This window comes from Pristis pectinata, chromosome 10 (assembly GCF_009764475.1).
Source record: "Pristis pectinata isolate sPriPec2 chromosome 10, sPriPec2.1.pri, whole genome shotgun sequence".
In the NCBI taxonomy this organism is placed as follows: domain Eukaryota; kingdom Metazoa; phylum Chordata; class Chondrichthyes; order Rhinopristiformes; family Pristidae; genus Pristis; species Pristis pectinata.
The window spans coordinates 13,891,180-13,910,688 of record NC_067414.1 but is presented as its reverse complement, the minus strand read 5'-3'; the positions used below and the strand labels follow the sequence as shown (position 1 = coordinate 13,910,688).

Below are 19,509 nucleotides of genomic sequence, written 5' to 3'. Positions count from 1 at the left end.
TGTGAGCTGAGTTTAGATTTTTAAGAATAATATGATGGACTGGCATCTCCCAGGCTGAAAATTCCACAATTCCGGAGTATGAATCATTCCCTTTTATCTTCTGGTATTTTCTGTTCAAAAGCTTTTAAAGTTATTGGAAGGAATGTCAGAAGGAAAATCTTCAAAAGCTTTAGTGAGATAAAATTCATAAAAAAATGGAGACTATGTGAAAGAGAAAATAATGATAGCTTGCAAGGACAGTGGTTCAGCTGGCAGAGCTACTGCCTTGTAGCTCCAGTGACCTGGGTTCGATCCTGACCTTCAGTGGTGTCTGTGTGGAGTTTGTTTGTTCTCTCTGCAAATGTGTGGGTTTCCCCAGGGTACTCCAGTTTTCTCCCACATCCCAAAGATGTATGGATTGGTCAGTTAATTGGCCACAATGAACCGCCGCTAGTGCAGTTTGGTGAGGAATTGATGTGCATACGTGAGAGAATAGGTTACAAGGAGATAAGTGGAGTAACAGGGTTAGTTCTGAAAGCTGACCTAGATTAGATAGGCTGAATGACCTCCTTCCATGTCATAGGAAATAAGAGAAGGACACTCTTGTGCAGGCTTTCCTTTTGTTTTTTAAGCTTTGAGGTAAAATTAAACAGAACAATGAGGAGAATTTGGAATGTGTTAACATAGATATAGATATCTTTATTAGTCACATGTACATCGAAATACATAGTGAAATACATCTTTTGCATAGAGTGGTCTGGGGGCAGCCCTCAAGTGTCGCCACGCTTCCGGCGTCAACAATGAAAGACAGCAGGGCGCTCCGGCCTCTGGAAAGTACAACATTTTGCCTGATCGTCAGTGTCCCTGAGTGGACTCGAACCACCAACCTTTCGGTTACCAACCGAACGCGTTGACCGAATACCTGTGTTACTTCAGCTTTCGAAACAAAAGATTACATTTTCAAGGCAGATAATGACATCACTATGTTTTCCAGACAGCCGGGTAATACCGCTGCTGATTCTGTGCCTGGGTGGGTATGTCAGATCTTACTGCTGCCTGACATACGCACCATGCATTTCCACATCTGAAGTCTCCTGCATTTCCAGATCTTACTTCACCCCGATTTAATTTCTTTGAAATGATGAAAGTACCCGGGCTTATGGGGAGAATCAGTTAAGAAAGAATGCTGGCGGCATTGATGACAACAGGGTGGGGAGGAGCCATGCTCTGGAGGTTCGCTGTTGATTCCATGAGGCTTCTGTACAACCCAGGACAGTTGACTACCCACCCCTCTCACCTATGGCACTTGGTGGAGCTTCTTCTCAACCAGACCACTCCTGCTTTGTGTAGAGGAAAGAGGTTGATGGAGAAGGAAGCAAATGGAAGTGTTAGGATATGGGGAGATGCCTGAGAGAGAGTAACGCAGTCAGAGGAGAGGTGGAGCCAGCATCTTTTTTAACTTGCCATTTGGTATCATCAGAGAAGATTAACTAATATACTAAAAGAAATCTTATTACTAGGATTGCAAAAGATTTTGTGTATACAGATTGGATGAAGTTGGGCAGGCATGGTGGCGTAGCGGTTAGCGTAACGCTTTACAGTGCCAGCGACCCGGGTTCAATTCCGGCCACTGTCTGTAAGGAGCTTGTACGTTCTCCCCGTGTCTGCGTGGGTTTCCTCCGCGTGCTCCTGTTTCCTCCCACCTTCCAAAGACGTACGGGTTAGGAAGTTGAGGGTGCCGGAAGTGTGGTGACACTTGCGGGCTGCCCACAGAACACTCTACGCGAAAGATGTATTGCACTGTGTGTTTCGATGTACATGTGACTAATAAAGATCTTATTTTACAAGATGTATGGATCTCAGATGCTAAAAATCTCAATACTCAAATTCTCAGATACACTGAGATATCCACATCTGATCAACAGGTGGCGGCTATGTTCAGTAAGTTGTGAAATGTATATGTTGTTCTGGGAAGTACAAAGTTTCACACAATGGTAAAATATCCCTTGCCTTTTTAACTTGTATAGTTTTGTATGATTCCTTCCACAAGCTCTAAGTTCTTCATTTCTGCATGCCCTGCAGTTTCTGAATTACACATTAAGACAGTTATAGGAATGGAATGCTTCATTTTCTAATCCAAGTCTCTTCTGTCTGCATTTTCCTCCTTTTTCTTCACTCTTCTTACATCTTATATATATTTATTGGCTGTGACTCGCCTTGTCACAACATGCTCCAGCTTCTCAACCCATGCCTGAGTGTTGACTTTACAAATGTTTTTCAAATGATGTTATCCCCAGAACACGATATTCCTAGTGCACGTCTATTGCTTTCCAAATGGAACAGTTAGCTCTAAGGTGAGCTGTGTTCTACTTGGGAAGGAGCAAGGTTTCTTGAAGCCAGTGTTTGGGTTGAGTTAGGAGTTAGTTATTGGAATGTTTGGAAGAGAGTGCAGTGTTCAGATTACTCCGTGGCCTCACCTCTCTCTATCTCATGCCATTCACCAGCCCAACAACTCTTTGAGAACTTTAATGTCTCTCAACTCTGGCCTCATGTGCATTGCTCATTCCTTTGCCTCCCCACTGGTGGCCATGCTAGCTCTCTAAGGCCCGAAACTTGGGAATTTCCTAACTAATCCTCTCTGTTCCTTTCTCAGTTTCTTAAAATGTATCTGTTTGACCAAACTCTGGGCATCTGTTCTATTTGGTTTGGTGTCAGTTTTTGATTCAAAGTAGCTTCTGTGATGCACTTTGGAAGGTTTACCTTGTTAAATGTGCGATGTTGATGGAAATTGCTGAAGTGGCTTTTGGCACAACGTCATGTGAAGTCCGCCTGCTCTGAAGTGACCATCACCCACAAGAGCCATGAAGAAATGAATTGGAGGATCAAAATGTATCAGGTTCTTTTGCAGTGAGGAACATTAGGGGCATATGTGAAACTGATAGCAGCAGTCTGGGTGTCAGCTGGACAGGATGCTGTTTACACTGCATGGGTGATGCTGCCTTTGGGGGACTTCTGCGCACCCTTTCCCTCAATTCATGTCCTTATGAGTGGGCCCGAGTGTCTGATAGGTCTCTGCACTGGATTTTGTCTCCTTGCTGCTTCAACATGGATGAGCCTCCTTCTACTTTTCAACTGATTGCCTGAGTTGTGACCATTGGACGGCCGGGAGTAGTGTGAAGGAGTGCTTTCAAAGTATTTCGAATTCTGTGGCTTTTTTTTTATAACCTCAAATCTCCTTCCACCCAACAAAATACTTGGGAAATGAGGATACATACATCAAATGTGGTAGCCATTTTGTGCACTTCTAATAGCAGCCCAATCAGTGCCTAGTGATGTTGAGTAATAAATATTGGGTGAATTCTCCTGATCGTAACTGAATATGCCAAGGTATTTCTTTTTATATCTACCCAAGTTTTGGGGCTTTGGCCATTTTCAGATTGAAGTAGAGGACTGCATCGCTGACATTTGCTCCATGTGATGTGCCAGTGCATTGAGGCTGCCAGGCTTGGTGCGACATTTCAAGCAGTGCTCCTCTGTTATCATCGGCCCAACATGCTAAGAAGCACTGGGATCCCTGGAGAACGCTGAAGCACTTCTCAGCCATGGGTTTTGTACTTGTTTCAGCATCAGATAAAGAGCCCACTCCTATCTGAAAGTTTTGCGGGGGTGAGGGGACTTGCCCACTGGTGCAGCTTGTGACCAGTGTGGTTGGCTAATAATATTTAGGCATTTGTTTGTTCACATTTAATTGAGGCTGTGAAAGGATGAAACATAACACAACACATTATTGATAAACAGGGTTTCCAGAGTTGAATTGATTATAGGAGAAGGACATGAGGGGCAACTTATCCCACACGGAGGGTGGTGGTTATAAAACAACTTGGTTGGCATGGACAAGTTGCGCTGAAGGGCCCATTTCTGTGCTGTATAGTTCTATAACTCTATTAAAGGGTGCATGGTTTTTAGACCCAAATAAGTGATTTCCTCAAATTCAATCCCCAAAGGTGGGCAGCAACAGTACATCAGTGCAATTTTTCACCATTCTTTAATGGTAGGTTCATTCATTTATTACATCCACCTCGATTGTGCCCCACTCACCACCCCTCGCTGCTATATGTCCATTATTAAACCTCCATCTCTCACCTTCATCTCCCAAAACTACTACTACTTCCTCTAGCAATTATCTCCCCACCAACCCCTCCTTGTACCCTAATCCTCGCTCCAAATCACTATTTGACTGTGACACCTCTGATGCTCTCCGCCACTTGGACAGTTTACAGTTTCCTGACCCAACTGTTTCATCTTCTTATGGACATCCAATTCCTCTACACCTCCATCAACCTTGATAGCTTGAAGGCCCTCCAATTCCTTGAACCAAGGCCCGACCAGTTCCCCTCCACCACCACACTCATTCGCCTGGCTGAGCTTGTGCTCTTGTAGAATAAAGCCACTTCTCTTATGCCAGTCGCTACCTCTGCAGTGGCAGAAGATTGCAGAGGAAAAGTCAGTTCTGCCGAGCAAAATCCTTTGGACCTTGTGTAGCTAGAAGTGCAGAGCCTTCCCTTAATGAGCCCTCCACATCTGTGCACCAAGCAAGCATTGGATCAGGCCATAGTTGAGATTACCCCGCCTTAGAATCAGAATCAGATTTATTATCACTGACTTATATGTTGTGAAATTTGTTGTTTTGCAGCAGCAGTACAGTGCAAAGACAAAAGATTACTATAAATTACAAAATAAATAAATAGTGCAAAAATAAAAGAATAATGAGGTAGACTGCACAGGTTGAATCCTAGTTATCTTCCCACACAGCTCATTCCTCCCTTTTGCTTTCCTGTGTATTTTCACAGTTCTTGTTTGGCCCTTGTGACCAGAATTACACTTTATTAATCTCCCTGCAACAGTCTTTGGCTTAGATTTGACTTGCTACTTAAATGGTTTGAAGACCATTCCCAGCTTTTCTGTCTCAGTTTTCGTTTGTCTTTTGGGGAAAAAAAAAGTTAGTGTATATGAAACTGATAGATCAGCAGAAGTTTGACCTTTGAAGAGAAACAAAGGACTGCAGATGCTGGAGTCTAGATGAAAAACACGATGATGCTGGAGGAACTCAGCAGGCTAGGCAGCGTCCGTGGAGGAAAGCAGGCGGTCAACGTTTCGGGTCAGGACCCTTCTTCAGGACTGAAGATAGGAAAAGGGGAAGCCCAATGTATAGGAGGGAAAAGCAGAGCAGTGATAGGTGGACAAAAGCGGGGAGGTGGGGTGGGCACAAGGTGGCGATAGGTAGATGCAGGTAAGAGATAGTGATAGGCTGGTGTGGGGGAGGAGGGGAGAGCAGATCCACCGGGGGATGGGTCAAAAGTAAGGGAGAGAGGGGAAATAAAAGAGAGAGAGGCTAGGAAAGGGAAGAAGAGAAGAAGCATGGTGGGGGTGGGGATTACTGAAATTACCCCTCCTGCCTCGCACCTGCCTATCACTATCTCTTACCTGCATCTACCTATCATCACCCTGTGCCCACCCCGCCTCCCCTCTTCTGTCCACCTATCACTGCTCTGCTTTTCCCTCCTATATATTGGGTTTCCCCTTTTCCTATCTTCAGTCCTGAAGAAGGGCCCTGACCCGAAACGTTGACCACCTGCTTTTCTCCACGGATGCTGCCTGGCCGGCTGAGTTCCTCCAGCATCATCGTGTTTTTCGTGTGACCTTTGAATATTGACGGAAATCTGATTTGCATCTGGAAACTTCTTCCAGTTTCATGAAAATCACTAAGTACAGATGCTGGAAATCTGAAGTAAGAACAGAAAACGCGGCAGGCATTCAGCAGGTCAGGCTACATTTGTGGGGACAGAAAGAGAAACAACATTTCAGGTCAAGGACCCTTTGTCAGAACTGGTCTGCTGAGTGTTTCTTGCATTTTTTGTTTCTCATTCCATCTCTTAGTCTCTTCCTGACATTCCTGGGAAAGGGTAAGATGTAATCACGTATGGGTGATGTAGTACCTTACCCAAGTAAAATGGATATCTTCAGTACCTTGACCCATTGGACAATTGGCAGATCTCTTTAATTGTAACAGCACTAAAGAATTTCAAATATTTAATTCTCACATAGGTCATAGAGAGAGACAGCATGCAAACAGGCCCTTCAGCCCACTGTCAACCACCCATTTACTCTAATCCTACATTAATCCCATTTTTTTATTCTCCAGACATTCTCTTTACTTCCTGCCCCAGATATCATCACTCATCTACGTGCTAGGGGCAATTTACAGTGGCCAGTTATCCTACCAATAGTCTAATGTGGGAGGAAACTGGAGCACCCAGAGGAAACTCGTGCAGTCACAGGCAGAACCTGCAAACACCACACAGAGAGCACCCAAAGTCAGGTTTGAACCCAGGTCTCTGCCACTGTGAAGTAGCAGCTCCACTAGTGTCATCACTGTGCCACCAAGTGATACATCTGACAAAGCTTTGCTTTGATCGAATAATGCTTGCTGACTGAGAATAATGGCACACTAAAGAGCCTTGGCTTGACTGCGCGGGTGACAGGAGTTGCTTTGACATGGCTAAAGGCTCTTCCGTAATAGTAAGTAAAGGCAAAAAGATCCATCTCTGTGCTGGAGATGCAGTTCACCAGCTTGTGAAAACATTCTGCTTCCTGCCTCCTGAGATGAAGCAGAATTATCAACGTTTACAGCAGAGAAGAAGTTCATTCAGTCTGTGCATGGGACCCCCAGAGCTAAATGGGTCAAATTTAATTTGGCATTTGGTACAAAAAATAATTTTTGAATGGTGATGGTATTGAGCATTCAGAACGGTTGGAATACTCGCAGTGAATGAGTTGAAATGATTAAATGATTTGATCTGGGGGAGAGAGAGAGAGAGAGGGAGTGGGGGGGAGAAAATAATTCCCTTTGAAGGGAATGTAACCTTGGAAATCAGAGCCATGGTATTCAGGAATGATCAGGAAAGATATTTTTCACTCAAAGGATTTGGAAATCTGGGACTCTGCTCCAAGAGGCTATGGTAGCGGGGTGGGGTGGGGGGTGGCCATTTTACTTTTCTTTGAACTAAATTACAACAGGTATTTCGGAGAACATTTAATCAATCAACGACCAGATTATTTGACTCATGCACATGATTTACCTCCCTGCATTTTGGACTAAGGCCAGGCGGGGTTCGTTTCTTTCAGACTCAGCATGTGAATCCTTTTGAAGTGTTTGTTTGAGAATATCCCCGCCACAATGAGAATGAAGAATAGCAGTGGGGGGGGGATCTGAATGGTAATAGCCCCAGTCACTCAAGTAGTTCAAACGAAAATGTTGTCAGAGAGGTTTGCTTTTAAGCTATGTATGTGTATAGGTCTGTTAGTAACTCCTGGGAGGTGATGTAATTTACCAGAAGTTGATTGGTGTTGGAGCATAAATAAATGCAATTGGGGAAGCTTTGAATTTAGTTCTCAGTAGCGCACCCCCATCTTTTGAGGCAGTCCCTCAGAATCTAGGATGGCTCACTTCCACTTTGGTTCTGAGGCCAATGTGGGAGCTGCTGACTCTGCAGTAGGGGTGCAGGAGGTTCCTGATGGAACAGGGAGTGGACAGTTTGAGAGGTGCTGTGCTCCTTCAGCTGGTTACACAGGGTCACTGGTTGCTGCTCTGTCCTCAACACTGTGCTGCATGTTTCTTTCATTCTGACTGGTCATGGGCCAGAGATTTCCATGGCTCGATGGGGATGTTGCACCTCCTCATATTTCCTTATGACCTCGGAGGCCACTCAGCCCATCACGCGTTTCACTGGTTCCCCTCCCCCACTGTTCCCATCTTCCGTCCCCACCTCCCTTATCTCATTCCATGCTCCAACTTCCTCTCCAATCAGATTCCAATCATCTGCAGTCCTTTGTCACCTCCACCGATAACCTCCCAGCCTCTGTCGTTGTTTCCACTCTCGCTGCCTCCATCTGCCTATCACCCCCCCCTCCCCTGGATCCACCTATCACCCCTCCTCACCTGGATCCGCCTATCACCTGCCAGCTCTTGCTCCACCCCTTCCCTCCACCTTTTTATACTGGCTAACTCCCCTCTATCTTTCTGTCCAGGTGAAGGGTCTCGACCTGAAATCTCGACTTTTCATTTCCCTCCACAGATGCTGCCTGACCCACTGAGTTCCTCCAGCATCTTGTGTGTTACTCCAGATTCCAGCATCTGCAGTCTCTTGTGTCTCCAACACACCTTTGCTTGTTCACAGAGCATTCACATCATTTCCATTCGCTCACTCATTTCTCTGTTAACCATTCTCTGACACATTCCCATTGAACAACCCCTCCTCCCCCTTCCCCCAATTCTACTATTACCCACATACAAGAGGGGCGATTCACAGTGGCTAACCACCCTACCAACCCACATGTCTTTGGGAGGTGGGAAGAAACTGGAGAACCTGAAGGAAACCCACAAGGTTGCAGGGCAAACACGAAAACTCCACACAAAGCAGTACCGGAGGTCAGGATTGAACCGAGTTAGTGGAACAATGAGGTAGCTGCACTACCTGTTGCACCATTGTCGCCCACCTCAAGGAGGCTTTCAAAACATCCTTGAATTGTTTCCTCTGACACCTGGTAATCTCTTGCCATGATCAAACTCAGAGGAGAGTCTGGTGTTGGGCTTGATGTTGCCTGGTTGAGGACATTGACATTGGTTCACTAATCCCACCAGTGGATTTGTCGGTACCTTGCCTGGGCTTTGAACTGTCTGCTGTAGGTATCCATGTTTCAGAAGCATACAGGAGGGCCGTGATCACTGCTGTCCAGTGGACCATGAGCTAGGCTTGAGCTATTCATGGGCAAAGACTCTTTTTTCCAAAGTTGCTGTTGGTGCACTCAAGACGACAGTGAAGCTTATAAAACTGCCTGCCTACGTTGAGAGGTGGCTCCTGAGTTTTGATGTGGTTCTTGTTTTTTGGGCTCCTGTCCTGGAACTTTATCATAGGGGCAGGTTGGCGAGCACCTTTGTTCTGTGGATATTGAATGTAAGGCCCATTCTCTCCAACCGTTCAGTGAATGTGTCGACATTGGCTTGGAACTCAGCCTCTGCTTAAGTGCAAGTATCCCCTGCACACTGCAGCTCAATGATTGAGATCGGGGTGACCTTGGTTCTGGTGCATGTGCAGCTTCTCATTTTCCCCGCAGATCAGCTTCACTCCAGCAGGATATGCGTTGGAGCTGGTCTGGCGATCACTTACTGTCCACTGAGTCTGCACCAACCTTCCACCACACACTTGCACTAATCCCATTTTTTTAATTCTCCCCACTTTCCTTATCAGCTCCCCAGATTCTGTCACTCACCTACACACACTGGGGCAGTTGACAGTGGCCAATTAGCCTACCAACCCACAAGTCTTTGGGATGTGGGAGGAAACCGGAACATCTGGAGGAATCCCATGTGGATGACTTTGCACTATAGTGGACTTTGTTTTTGTCCTAATTGTGTTCTTTCTTGTATAATTTTGTATAATTTACTTTGTTTCTCTTTTGAACCTTGTGTCTCTAATGCTATGTGTCTGTGATGCTGCTGAAAGTAAGTTTTTCATTGCATACATGTACCTGTACACATGACAATAAATTTGACTTTGATGTGCAAGGTCCACACAGACAGCACCCGAGGTCAGAATTGAACCTGGGTCTCTGGCACTGTGAGGCAGTGGCCCTGTAGCTGTTCCACTGTGCACCCAGTCTTATATTCTGTTTTTATTTCAGATTTCCAGCATCTGCAGTTTTTTTTAATGACATCCTCTTGAACTGTGAATACTTCATGTAAGAACTAGGAGCAGCGGTGGGATGTACAGTCTGTCGAGCCGTTTGAGGTTGATCTGATCATGGCCTTCTTTGGGCAGTAAACTCCCAGCTCAACAGAATGAGCTGCTGTAGCAAAATGCAAACAGGAAGCAATGATTCCATCTGGCGTGAGCTGAATGCTCATGAAGTGGTTACTCATTCTGAACACAGGGAAATGCCTAATTAGTCCACTCACATGGGAATCCCACAGACACTGTGAAGATGATAAGCCTTAAATGTCTGTCTACAACCTGCTCTGGATCCCTCTCCTTCTGCCACTGCCTCCATCCCTTGCTCTCACCCTCTCACTCCTCCTCTCTGTCTCTATGCACTCTATGTAAACTCTTGTAAGTGAGGAATTTGTTGTGCACAGTATCAGAGTTTGAAAGGAATGGAAGGTGACATCATTTGTTAGCAGTGTAAACTGAAGCCCTGGATTGCCTTGGCTGAACCCGCTCGACATGTGCTCAAAGACTGAGTGCACAATGGCTTTGGCAGAACTGCTCATTGTGAGTCCTGAGAGTGGATTCCATACAGGAACAAAACCGTTATCCCGGCTTAACTCCAGCTCATTTTTTCCAGAAAGGAAAGATCAAAAATATTTATGTTGTCTTGAGGCCAAAACTGCCAACATTGTTCCAGAGGCTTTCAAGACAAGATGTTGGGACGGTTGTAATATTTTACCAGATGTTGAAACCATCAGTCCTTTGCCATAAACTGTATTGGACACATCATATAACTGAAATGCATTTTAAAGCTGTTTGTGTTATTCTTTTGTTATGTGGCTCTTAGTGATATTGATGATGAGAAGAACCAATCCCTGAGACACAAAGGTTGTCCCATTGTCTGACCAAGGGTTACCAGCTGCAGTCGCTCATATTCCTGCCTATGACATCACATGACCACACACCTTTATTTCCTATTTCTGATGCTTCTGTGATCAATAACAGTTTTGAAGAAAATGGAATTGTTTAATCACATTGCTGTGATATTTCATCTGGGCAAATCTTTTATTCCTGAAGACACTCTGACAACTTGCAGGCTGGTTCTGCCGCGTGATTTGACCTCTCCTTCTCACTCACCTCAGCCACCACCTCACCTGTTTGCTGCCAGTAAGATTCTTAAGAATGAAGGCTCCCAATTAATTGCCGTTAACATGTGTGATTAATGTCATCACACGTTTAGTTTTTTAACACATTATTTGCATGCGCTTATCAGGAAAAAAACTGCATAGGGGAATTGAAAAAATAATAGTTAAAAAAAAATCAAAAACCCTGCAGATGCTGGAAATCTGAAATAAAAAGAAAATACTGGAAACTGTCTTCAGGTCAGGCAGCATCTGTTGAAAGAGGAGCAGAGTTAACGATTCAGGTCGAAGACCCTTCCGGTGGACTCCTAATGAAAAGTTCTGGACCTGAAGTGTTAATGGTTTTTATTTTGGAAAATATGATGTGTTTGAATATCCTCTGTGGGTTTAAGAAGACTAAATGCCGACAAATCCTCTGCATTTGATGGTCTGCAACCTAGCCAGGATCTCAGAAGAAGTGGCTGCAGATATAGTAGATGTATTAGTTGTGGTCTGCTGAAATTCTCTAACTTTCTGAAAAGCACAAGTGTGATACCCCATTCTGGAGAGGAGGGAGACAGAAGACAGGGACTAAAGGCCATATTATTAGCCTAATGTTATTGGAAAAATGCTGAAATCTATTAATGAATTAGCAACAGAGCATTTAAAAATCATTGTACAATTTGGCATAGTCAATATATTTTATGAAAGGGAGATCCTATTTGTTAAGTAGGACAGATTTTTTTTTGAAGAATTAATAAACAGATGGATGAGGGTGAATTAGTAGATGTAAAATATTTGGCCTTCCAAAAGGCATTTAATAATGTGCCAATTTAAGATTACTGCAGAAATTAATGATAATGGTGGTCATACGTTATCATAGACGGAGGATTGGCTATGAAACTGAAAACAAAGTAGGGATAAATGGGTCATTTACAGATCGACAATTTGCAACTGGTGGTTGCCATTAGGAATGCTGTTGTGTCCTCAACTGCTTACACGGAGTCTCTTTATCTGATATAGACTATATTGTAGCCAATTTTTCCAATGATACAAAGGTGTGCAAAAGGATATGGACAATATTTAGTCGATGGTGTATAATGTCGGGAAATGCAAGGTTACCCTGATTTTGGTAGGAACTATGCACAAGTTTAAATGGGGAGAGATTACAGACCACTGCTGCATGGAGGGATCGGGGTGTTCTTGTACATGAAACACAAAAAGCATGCAGACTCAGCAAGTCATTAGGAACCCAAATAGAATATTGGTGGTTATTGCAAAAGGGATGAAATATATAGTAGAGACGCCTTGGTACCGGACATTTTAAGACTACATCTGGTGTACCTCATACAATTTGGGTCTCTTTATTTATATATACTTGCACTGGAGGCAGCTTTTGAGAAGGTTCATGAGGTTGATCCCTGGCTTGGAGAGATTGTCATACAGGGAAAGGTTAAGTAGGCTTGGAGTTCAGAAGAATGGGAAGTGATGTTATTGCAAATGTTGCAGCTCTATAAAACTCTGGTTAGACCATACTTTGTGTTCAGTTCTAGTTGCCTCATGATAGGAAGGATGTGGAAGCCTTAGAGAGGGTACAGAGGAGATTTACCAGGATACTGCCTGGATTGGAGAGCATGTCTTATGAGGATAGGTTGAGCGAGCTAGGGCTTTTCTCTTTGGAGAGAAGGAGGATGAGAGGCATAGACTGAGTGGACAGTCAGAGACTTTTTCCCAGGGTTAAAATGGCTAACATGAGGGGGCATAATTTTAAGGTGATTGGAGGAAGGTATAGGGGGGATGTCAGAGGCAAATCTTTTACACAGAGAGTGATGGGTGCGTGGAATGCACTGCCGGCAGAGGTGGTGGAGGCAGATACATTAGGGACATTTAAGAGACTCTTAGATAGGCACCTGAATGATAGAGAAATGGAGGGCTATGTGGGAGGGAAGGGTCAGATAGATCTTAGAGAGGTAAAATGTCGGCACAACATTATGGGCCGAAGGGTCTGTACCGTGCTGTAATATAACATATAAAGTTCTGAGAAGGTTGTAGAAGTATGTTTTCCCCTTGTGGCGGTATCCAGAAATTAGGGCCATAGTGTCCACCGTGATCTTTGTACTCAAGCTACAGAGTGTGACTTGAACCGACAACCTTGTGACTTGGAGCGAGAATGCAACTATCTGAGCCACGGTTGACGCCAGTGATGTAACTAATGAGAGTTCATTCGATCTTTTGAACTGGTGGGAAGTGAAAACTGCAAGTGATGACACAAATTTGGAATTGCTGAAAGAAAATCAAGTGAAATAATGAAAGAAGCCAAATGATTCAAATATATGCAACGTTGCCAACCTTGTGATGGTTGTGTTCATGTAGAATTTTCAGACGGCTTCTGACCTCCACCTAGTCTGCTGCTGTTGGTCACTCTATGCTTCTCTTGTTAAGCTCCCCCAGGCAACTTAAAGAACTTGTTACATGATCGCTTACTGTCAGTCAGTGAAAGCTTTCTCATATCTTCAATCTCTCTATATCTAGTAAACAAAGCTGTTTGAAAATGTTTAAAGAAGGACTTTTTTCTCTCTCTGACCTTCCTATGTTTTATTTTCCTGCAATGTTCCCATCAGTCCCCTAATTCCTTGGACACCCCGCCCACCATGGTTGGGAAGACCCATCTCCACTGATATTTACCCTGAGAGAGGTCCTGTGGCTTCACTTTTGAAATCTGGTTACAGAATGATGTACACAGAGACTCCTTACTTTCGCAGCGGAAGGAGGAGTAGGCCATTCAGCCCATTGTGCTCATTCTGTCATTTAAGAAGGTCAAGTTTGATCCTTTGCTTCAGAGGCACTTTCCTGCACTAGTCCCATATCCCATTGCTTCCTTAAGATTTTAAAACCTATTAATCTCTGCTTTGAATATCCTCAGTGACTGAGGCCCTGCTGCCCATTTGGGTTGGGAATTCCAAAGATTCAACACCCTGTAGGTGAACAAATTTCTTTCATCTCAGTCGTGAATGGTCGGCCCCTTATTTTGAGACCCTGACTCTTGGTTTCAGAAACCTCGGAGAAAATACCTGTATATTGAGACCATCTCTCATTCTCTGAACTCTAGTAGTATAGACCCACTCTACTTAACTCTTCCCCATTCCAGCAATCAATCTGGGAGCCTCTGTTGCACTCCTGCTATGGCAAGTATGTCCACGATGACTTGCACACACTTTGGCAGTAACCCTACAACTTCATTCATTTTGCTTTGTGGAATGAGCAGCAGGTATTGGTCAATTTCAGCCTTCACACCACTCTTTCTTTGGTGTTTCTCTTTCCAGTTGGGCCAGAGTGAGGGTTCAGAATAAATCCCAGAAAATTCATTTATTTGGGGCCTCGGACCAAACATTTTTTTTCCTAAGCTTGAAAGTCTATAGGGTTAATGAAAGACCAAATGCATTGTGTCCAGCTTATGGAATGTTTGCTTCCGTTTATTCTATGTTGTTTATAGTCATGGTTTTATCACTGAACTGCTGTCTCTTACTTTCTCCACTCTTTCCTTTTCTCTTTGCTCATGCCTTTGCCTGTGCTCATTCCAGTTCCTCCCTCTGATTCCTCTCTTTCTCTCTGCTTCCCCTCCTTCTTACTTCTTACAATGCTCCTGATCTTTCAATCTACCTTGTCATGTCTCCTGCACCTTATTGTCTACCCACACTGCACTTTCTCTGCTACTATAACAGTATATTCTGCATTCTGTTGCTGTTTTTCCTTTTGTAGTACCTCGATGTACTGAAGTATGGAATGGTCCATCTGGATGGCATGCAAACAAAACTTTTCCCTCCATAGATGCTGCCTGACCTGCTGAGTTCCTCCAGCATTTTGTGCGTGTTGCTCAAGCTTTTCACTGTATCTTGGTACCTGTGACAATAATAAACCTATTACCAATAGAAGGAGGCTGTTGAGCCCATCAGGCCAATGCAGGCTCTCAGAAGAGCAATCCCATCAGCCCCATCCTCCCTCGCCTTATTTCCCTGTACACCTGTAACTTATCCTCTGTCACATGCCCATGAACACCGCTTTAATTTTTTTCACCCTTTACCTACACTAGCTCAGCATGTTGGCAGTGGTGAGCGATCGCACACCAGGTCTGATGTGCCAGCTTCTGACGTCCAGCTCACCTTAAGTAGGTGAGCGTCGAAGTCAGAGACTGACTCACAAGGAGAGTATAGCCAGCGGTTCTCTACTGAGGTGAGCACCCATGAAGTGTGTGTGATTACGGCAGTTCAGCCCTTCCATGAGGTAGACAGTGAGAAGAATTGGAGTGGGGCACTGAACTCTTTGAACCGAGATTAAAGTGGTGTGTTGGAATTTAATGAAACTTTGTAGCAGTCCATAGTATTTGTGCAGCTGATGTTTGATATATTAATACATTGGTGTTGTGTAATTGCTGATGATATCTGATACAACTGTGACTTTTAATACAGGTATCAGATACCTTTGTTGTCGGGCCAATATTTATCAGGGTGTAACTAATGGCTTCACTTGAAGGATGGTTTTTGTCTGTGAAGAACAGATAATTGGGGTATGATTTCTTCTTCGATTAGAGTCAGTGATCTGGGTGCACCTTCTCTCTGTTTTGGGAAGATCTCTTGAGTTTCCACTCAATTACCTGTATATTGCCTCACCCAGAATGCAAAATCTGCCAGGAACTGTGCAGACAGAGACCTTTTAGAGAACAACTGTTTAAAATAAATATTGCCTTAGCTATTATATATTTGTAGTGATGTATGTATGTTGGAAAACCATAGAGTTTGCATTGAACTGCAGTAGTCACTTCCTTAGCAAATTTAAAAAGGTATTCAATAATAATGCATGTTAGTGAACTTAACCCAAAGAGATCCAGTAGATTTTTAAAGCTGCAAATGATCCAAGTAATGTAAATTGTCAATGGTGATTAATTCAGGGTGGGACTTGGTGGAAAGGGCCAGCTTCTAGTAGTGTTTGTTAACTGGTGCAGAAGTTCAATCTGCGCTTAAAATTCTGCATTTATTTTTGATAGGAGTTGGGTAAATTGCCATGGAAATTCTATTCCTTTATGTACACCAGTTCAGATGCTTGGATAATGGCTATTCTGAATCTTAAGAGTGCAGATTGCTTTAGATGATGTGTCCTGTCTGAGATAGTTGCCAGTTTCAGAATGGTAGAACAATGTGAAGGGGATTTTGATACCAGGAAACACAAATGATTTTTTTTTTAACTTTTAAATTCGTTCTTCAGATCTCTGACATCCATGTTACTGGGGAGTCTGAGGATATGTCAGCGAAGGAGAAACTCTTACTGTGGTCACAACAGGCAACAGAAGGCTATGCTGGAATCCGGTGTGAGAACTTCACTTCGTGCTGGAGGGATGGCAGACTATTCAACGCGATCATTCATAGATACAGGTACAGCTTTCACAAATCATTAGGGAACAACTTGCCATGAACTCATAGCTTCTCCATCCTCAGGGGTAGAGTTTCATGGGCAGATTGGAAAAGGAGGGGTTTTCTCCTTGGACCAGGAAGAGTTGAGATGCAATTTGATAGAGGGGTTCAAACTCAACAAGAGCTTAGCGAGAAGAAAGACAAACAAAGTTAGAGCTCAAGCCTCACCTGAGCCTGACAATGTCAAGTGTGGGCCGGGTATCAAAACAATATTCAATCCTCTGGCTGGGGCCGTACTGGGCTAGGCCACCTCTTCATAAATAGTGGGGCCATAACTGAACTTGTGCCAAATTCTTTTCCCTATACTATGTGATCTATATTAGCTTCCTGTTAATTAATGCCTCAAATTTATAAGATGTCCCAGAGGTTGGTGGAGGAGTTGATAGTGTGCAAGGCAGTCTTTGGCTACAGGGTGATCTCGATATGTTGGTGAAATGAGCTGAGAAATGGCACATTGGGTTTAATCCAGATATATATGAGGTGGTGCATTTTGGGAGTACTAATGTCCTAAGGAGCACAGAGGGACCTTGTGGTACAAGTCTAAAGATCCTTGAAGGTGGCAGCACAGGTATATAACATGGTTAAGAAGGCATACTAGCCTTCATTAGTCAGGGCATAACATTAGTCATACCTCAGCTGGAGTACTAGTGCAGTTCTGGTCACCACACTGTAGGAAGGATGTGATGATGCTGGAGAGGGTTCACCAGGCTGTTGCCTGGGATGGAGTGTTTCAGTTCTGAGGAAAGCTCAGAGAAGCTCGGACTGTTTTTCCTGAAGTAGAGGCGGCTAAGAGGGGACCTAATTGAGGTGTATAACATTTTCCTTCCAAACAAAAGTTAAAGGCAATTTTGTTTACTTTCAAGACCTTTGCTATGTTCTATGTTTTGCAACTATTAATGGGACAGATTTCCATAAATTGGATCCACCCATCATTACAGAAAGAATAATTGTACATGAAAGTGTCATTATCGTGGTTGGTTAACATGCTATTCGTATGATTTGCCTTGTTAATGAGATTGGGCTGGGATGATTGTTCATCTTGGGTGGGTGCTGAGGCTGGAAGTCAAGCTGCATTATCCAATACAAAATTGTCACCGACCATTTCCACAATTAAAGTATTGCACAAGGCCCGTAGCAATAATGCAGCAGGGACGCCACTGAAGGTGACATGGCTGACATCATCATACATTCAGCAGAAAGAACTGTTGACCCTCCAGTCACTTTTTCCAAACTTCCCATTCTGATTCTGACTTGGAACCCAAAATTCCACACAGCAGAAGGGATTTATCAAGCCCAATCTGTTCAAATGCCAGCTCCATCTTTTCACTTATTATTGCCCTGTTTCCCAAAACAAAATTGCATAAATGTCTTTCTTGACTCTGCTTTACTTTAAATTGTATTCCTTCACTAGTAAATAAAATGCATTTATGTTGCTCAACAGCCTTTGGAGGTTCCAAGTCACATTACCCTTTGTGTAGTCACTGTAGGGAAAGGTAAAATGTAAATGACCAGTTTGCACATAGCCTGCTCCCACAAAGGACAGTGAGGTATTGGTGGAGGGATTCAGGCGGAGTTTGCCTTGTGTTTTATTGTGCTATAACTGACCTTTGGCTCTTACATTGGAAGTACTTTTGGTGAAGTCAAAGATATTAGGTTGCCTTGTGTGCACATTCCACTTTCATGACAAACAGAGAGAGGTGTAGTTTCTATGGAAACCACTGTTTTGATTCAGAAGGCTTTGGGACTGGTGGGATGGGTCTTTTATTCTGTGATTACTTGAAGCAAAGGAGCACAACAATACTCCACTGCACATTATGCCAGTGAATGGTGGGTGTGTGAACAAGTGAAAGGCAAACACTGTAACCTAACAGATTTGTGGTTTGGGCCTCAACTGAATCATGTTCACTGAGAGGCGGTCGTTCTGTCGAGACATCGACCAGTGCCTCTGATCTCCTGCTTTGCTGCTGAACTCACCATTGAGCACAGTGGAGGAACACTCACAGGCTAGAGTGAGAGGCTGGTGTCAGGATAGGAGCACTATTCATTTGATTGGGGTCACTGCTCCTGTGGGAAAGGATGCATGGAAGTAAGGGTTTGAAATAATTTTTTTGATCCTTTTAGTTTTGTTTTGGATATCATGGTATTTTTGTTTTTAAGTTTTATTTTATAATATTATCTATATCTATTTGAATAGCTTGTAAATGTCTCTGACTCCCAAACTGTTTGAAACCTGTTATCAGTGAGGGGCAGTTCTAGGGTGGAGCCTCAGGATATACTACCTGAGGCTTTCCAGAGCCTGCTGAACCTTGAGGGATGCCTCGGGCATGGAAGTCCACTCATCCTGTCCAGGTGAAGAAAGGACAGGCGGATGCCTTGGGTGGAGAATCAGGCTGCGGGTGGGGTCCAGCACTATTTGGCCTATTGTATCCAACTTGGACACCACGTTGTAGGATGGATGTTGAGGCCTTCGAGAGGGTGTGGGCAGATTTACTGGAATTACACCATGGTTGATGGACATCCATTATGCAGAGAGACTAGAGACACTGCAAGTTTTTTGGCCTTAGAGCACAGAAGTTAATGGGGAAGTGCATTAGAGTCATCGAGTCACTTAGCACAGAAACAGGCCCTTGAGCCCCACCACGTCCATGCCATTTTCTGCCCATCTATGATAATCCCATTTGCTATCAATATGACTGTATCCTTCAATGTCTTGCCTGTTTAAGTATTTGTCAAAATGCCTCTTAAACGTTGCAATTGTATCTGATTCCACCTCCTTCTCTGGCAGTGGATTCCAGATATCAAGCATCCACTGCCAATTTTGGATCAAATTAGCCTTAGATCCCATGAGCTTTAGATCACTTGTGCCTTAACCTTCTGGACCAGCCTACCATGCAAGACCTCGTCAAATAACTTACTGAAGTCCACATAGACAATGTCTACCACCCTACCTTCATCAATCTCCTTTGTTACTTCCTCCAAAAACTGAATTAAATTAGGGAGACAGAATTACCCCCTCCCAAAGCCATGCTGACTAACCCTAATCAGTCCCTGCCTTTCCAAATGAACATAAATCCTGTCTCTTAGAATTTTCTCCCAATGATTTCCCAAGGACAAACATAAAGCTCGCTGGCCTGTAGTTACCTGGCTTCTCCCTGCTGTCCTTCTGAAATAAAGAAACAA

At 43.8% G+C, this 19,509-nt stretch overlaps 1 protein-coding gene across 1 annotated transcript in view; it reads left to right on the top strand.

The window, feature by feature from the left end:
• The window catches only part of dst (dystonin), a 464,609-nt gene that overhangs the window by 169,973 nt on the left and 275,127 nt on the right, over positions 1–19,509 (top strand). The window contains 1 exon segment of the mRNA XM_052024808.1: positions 16,124–16,290. Within this exon segment, the coding sequence (XP_051880768.1) occupies positions 16,124–16,290 (167 nt within the window).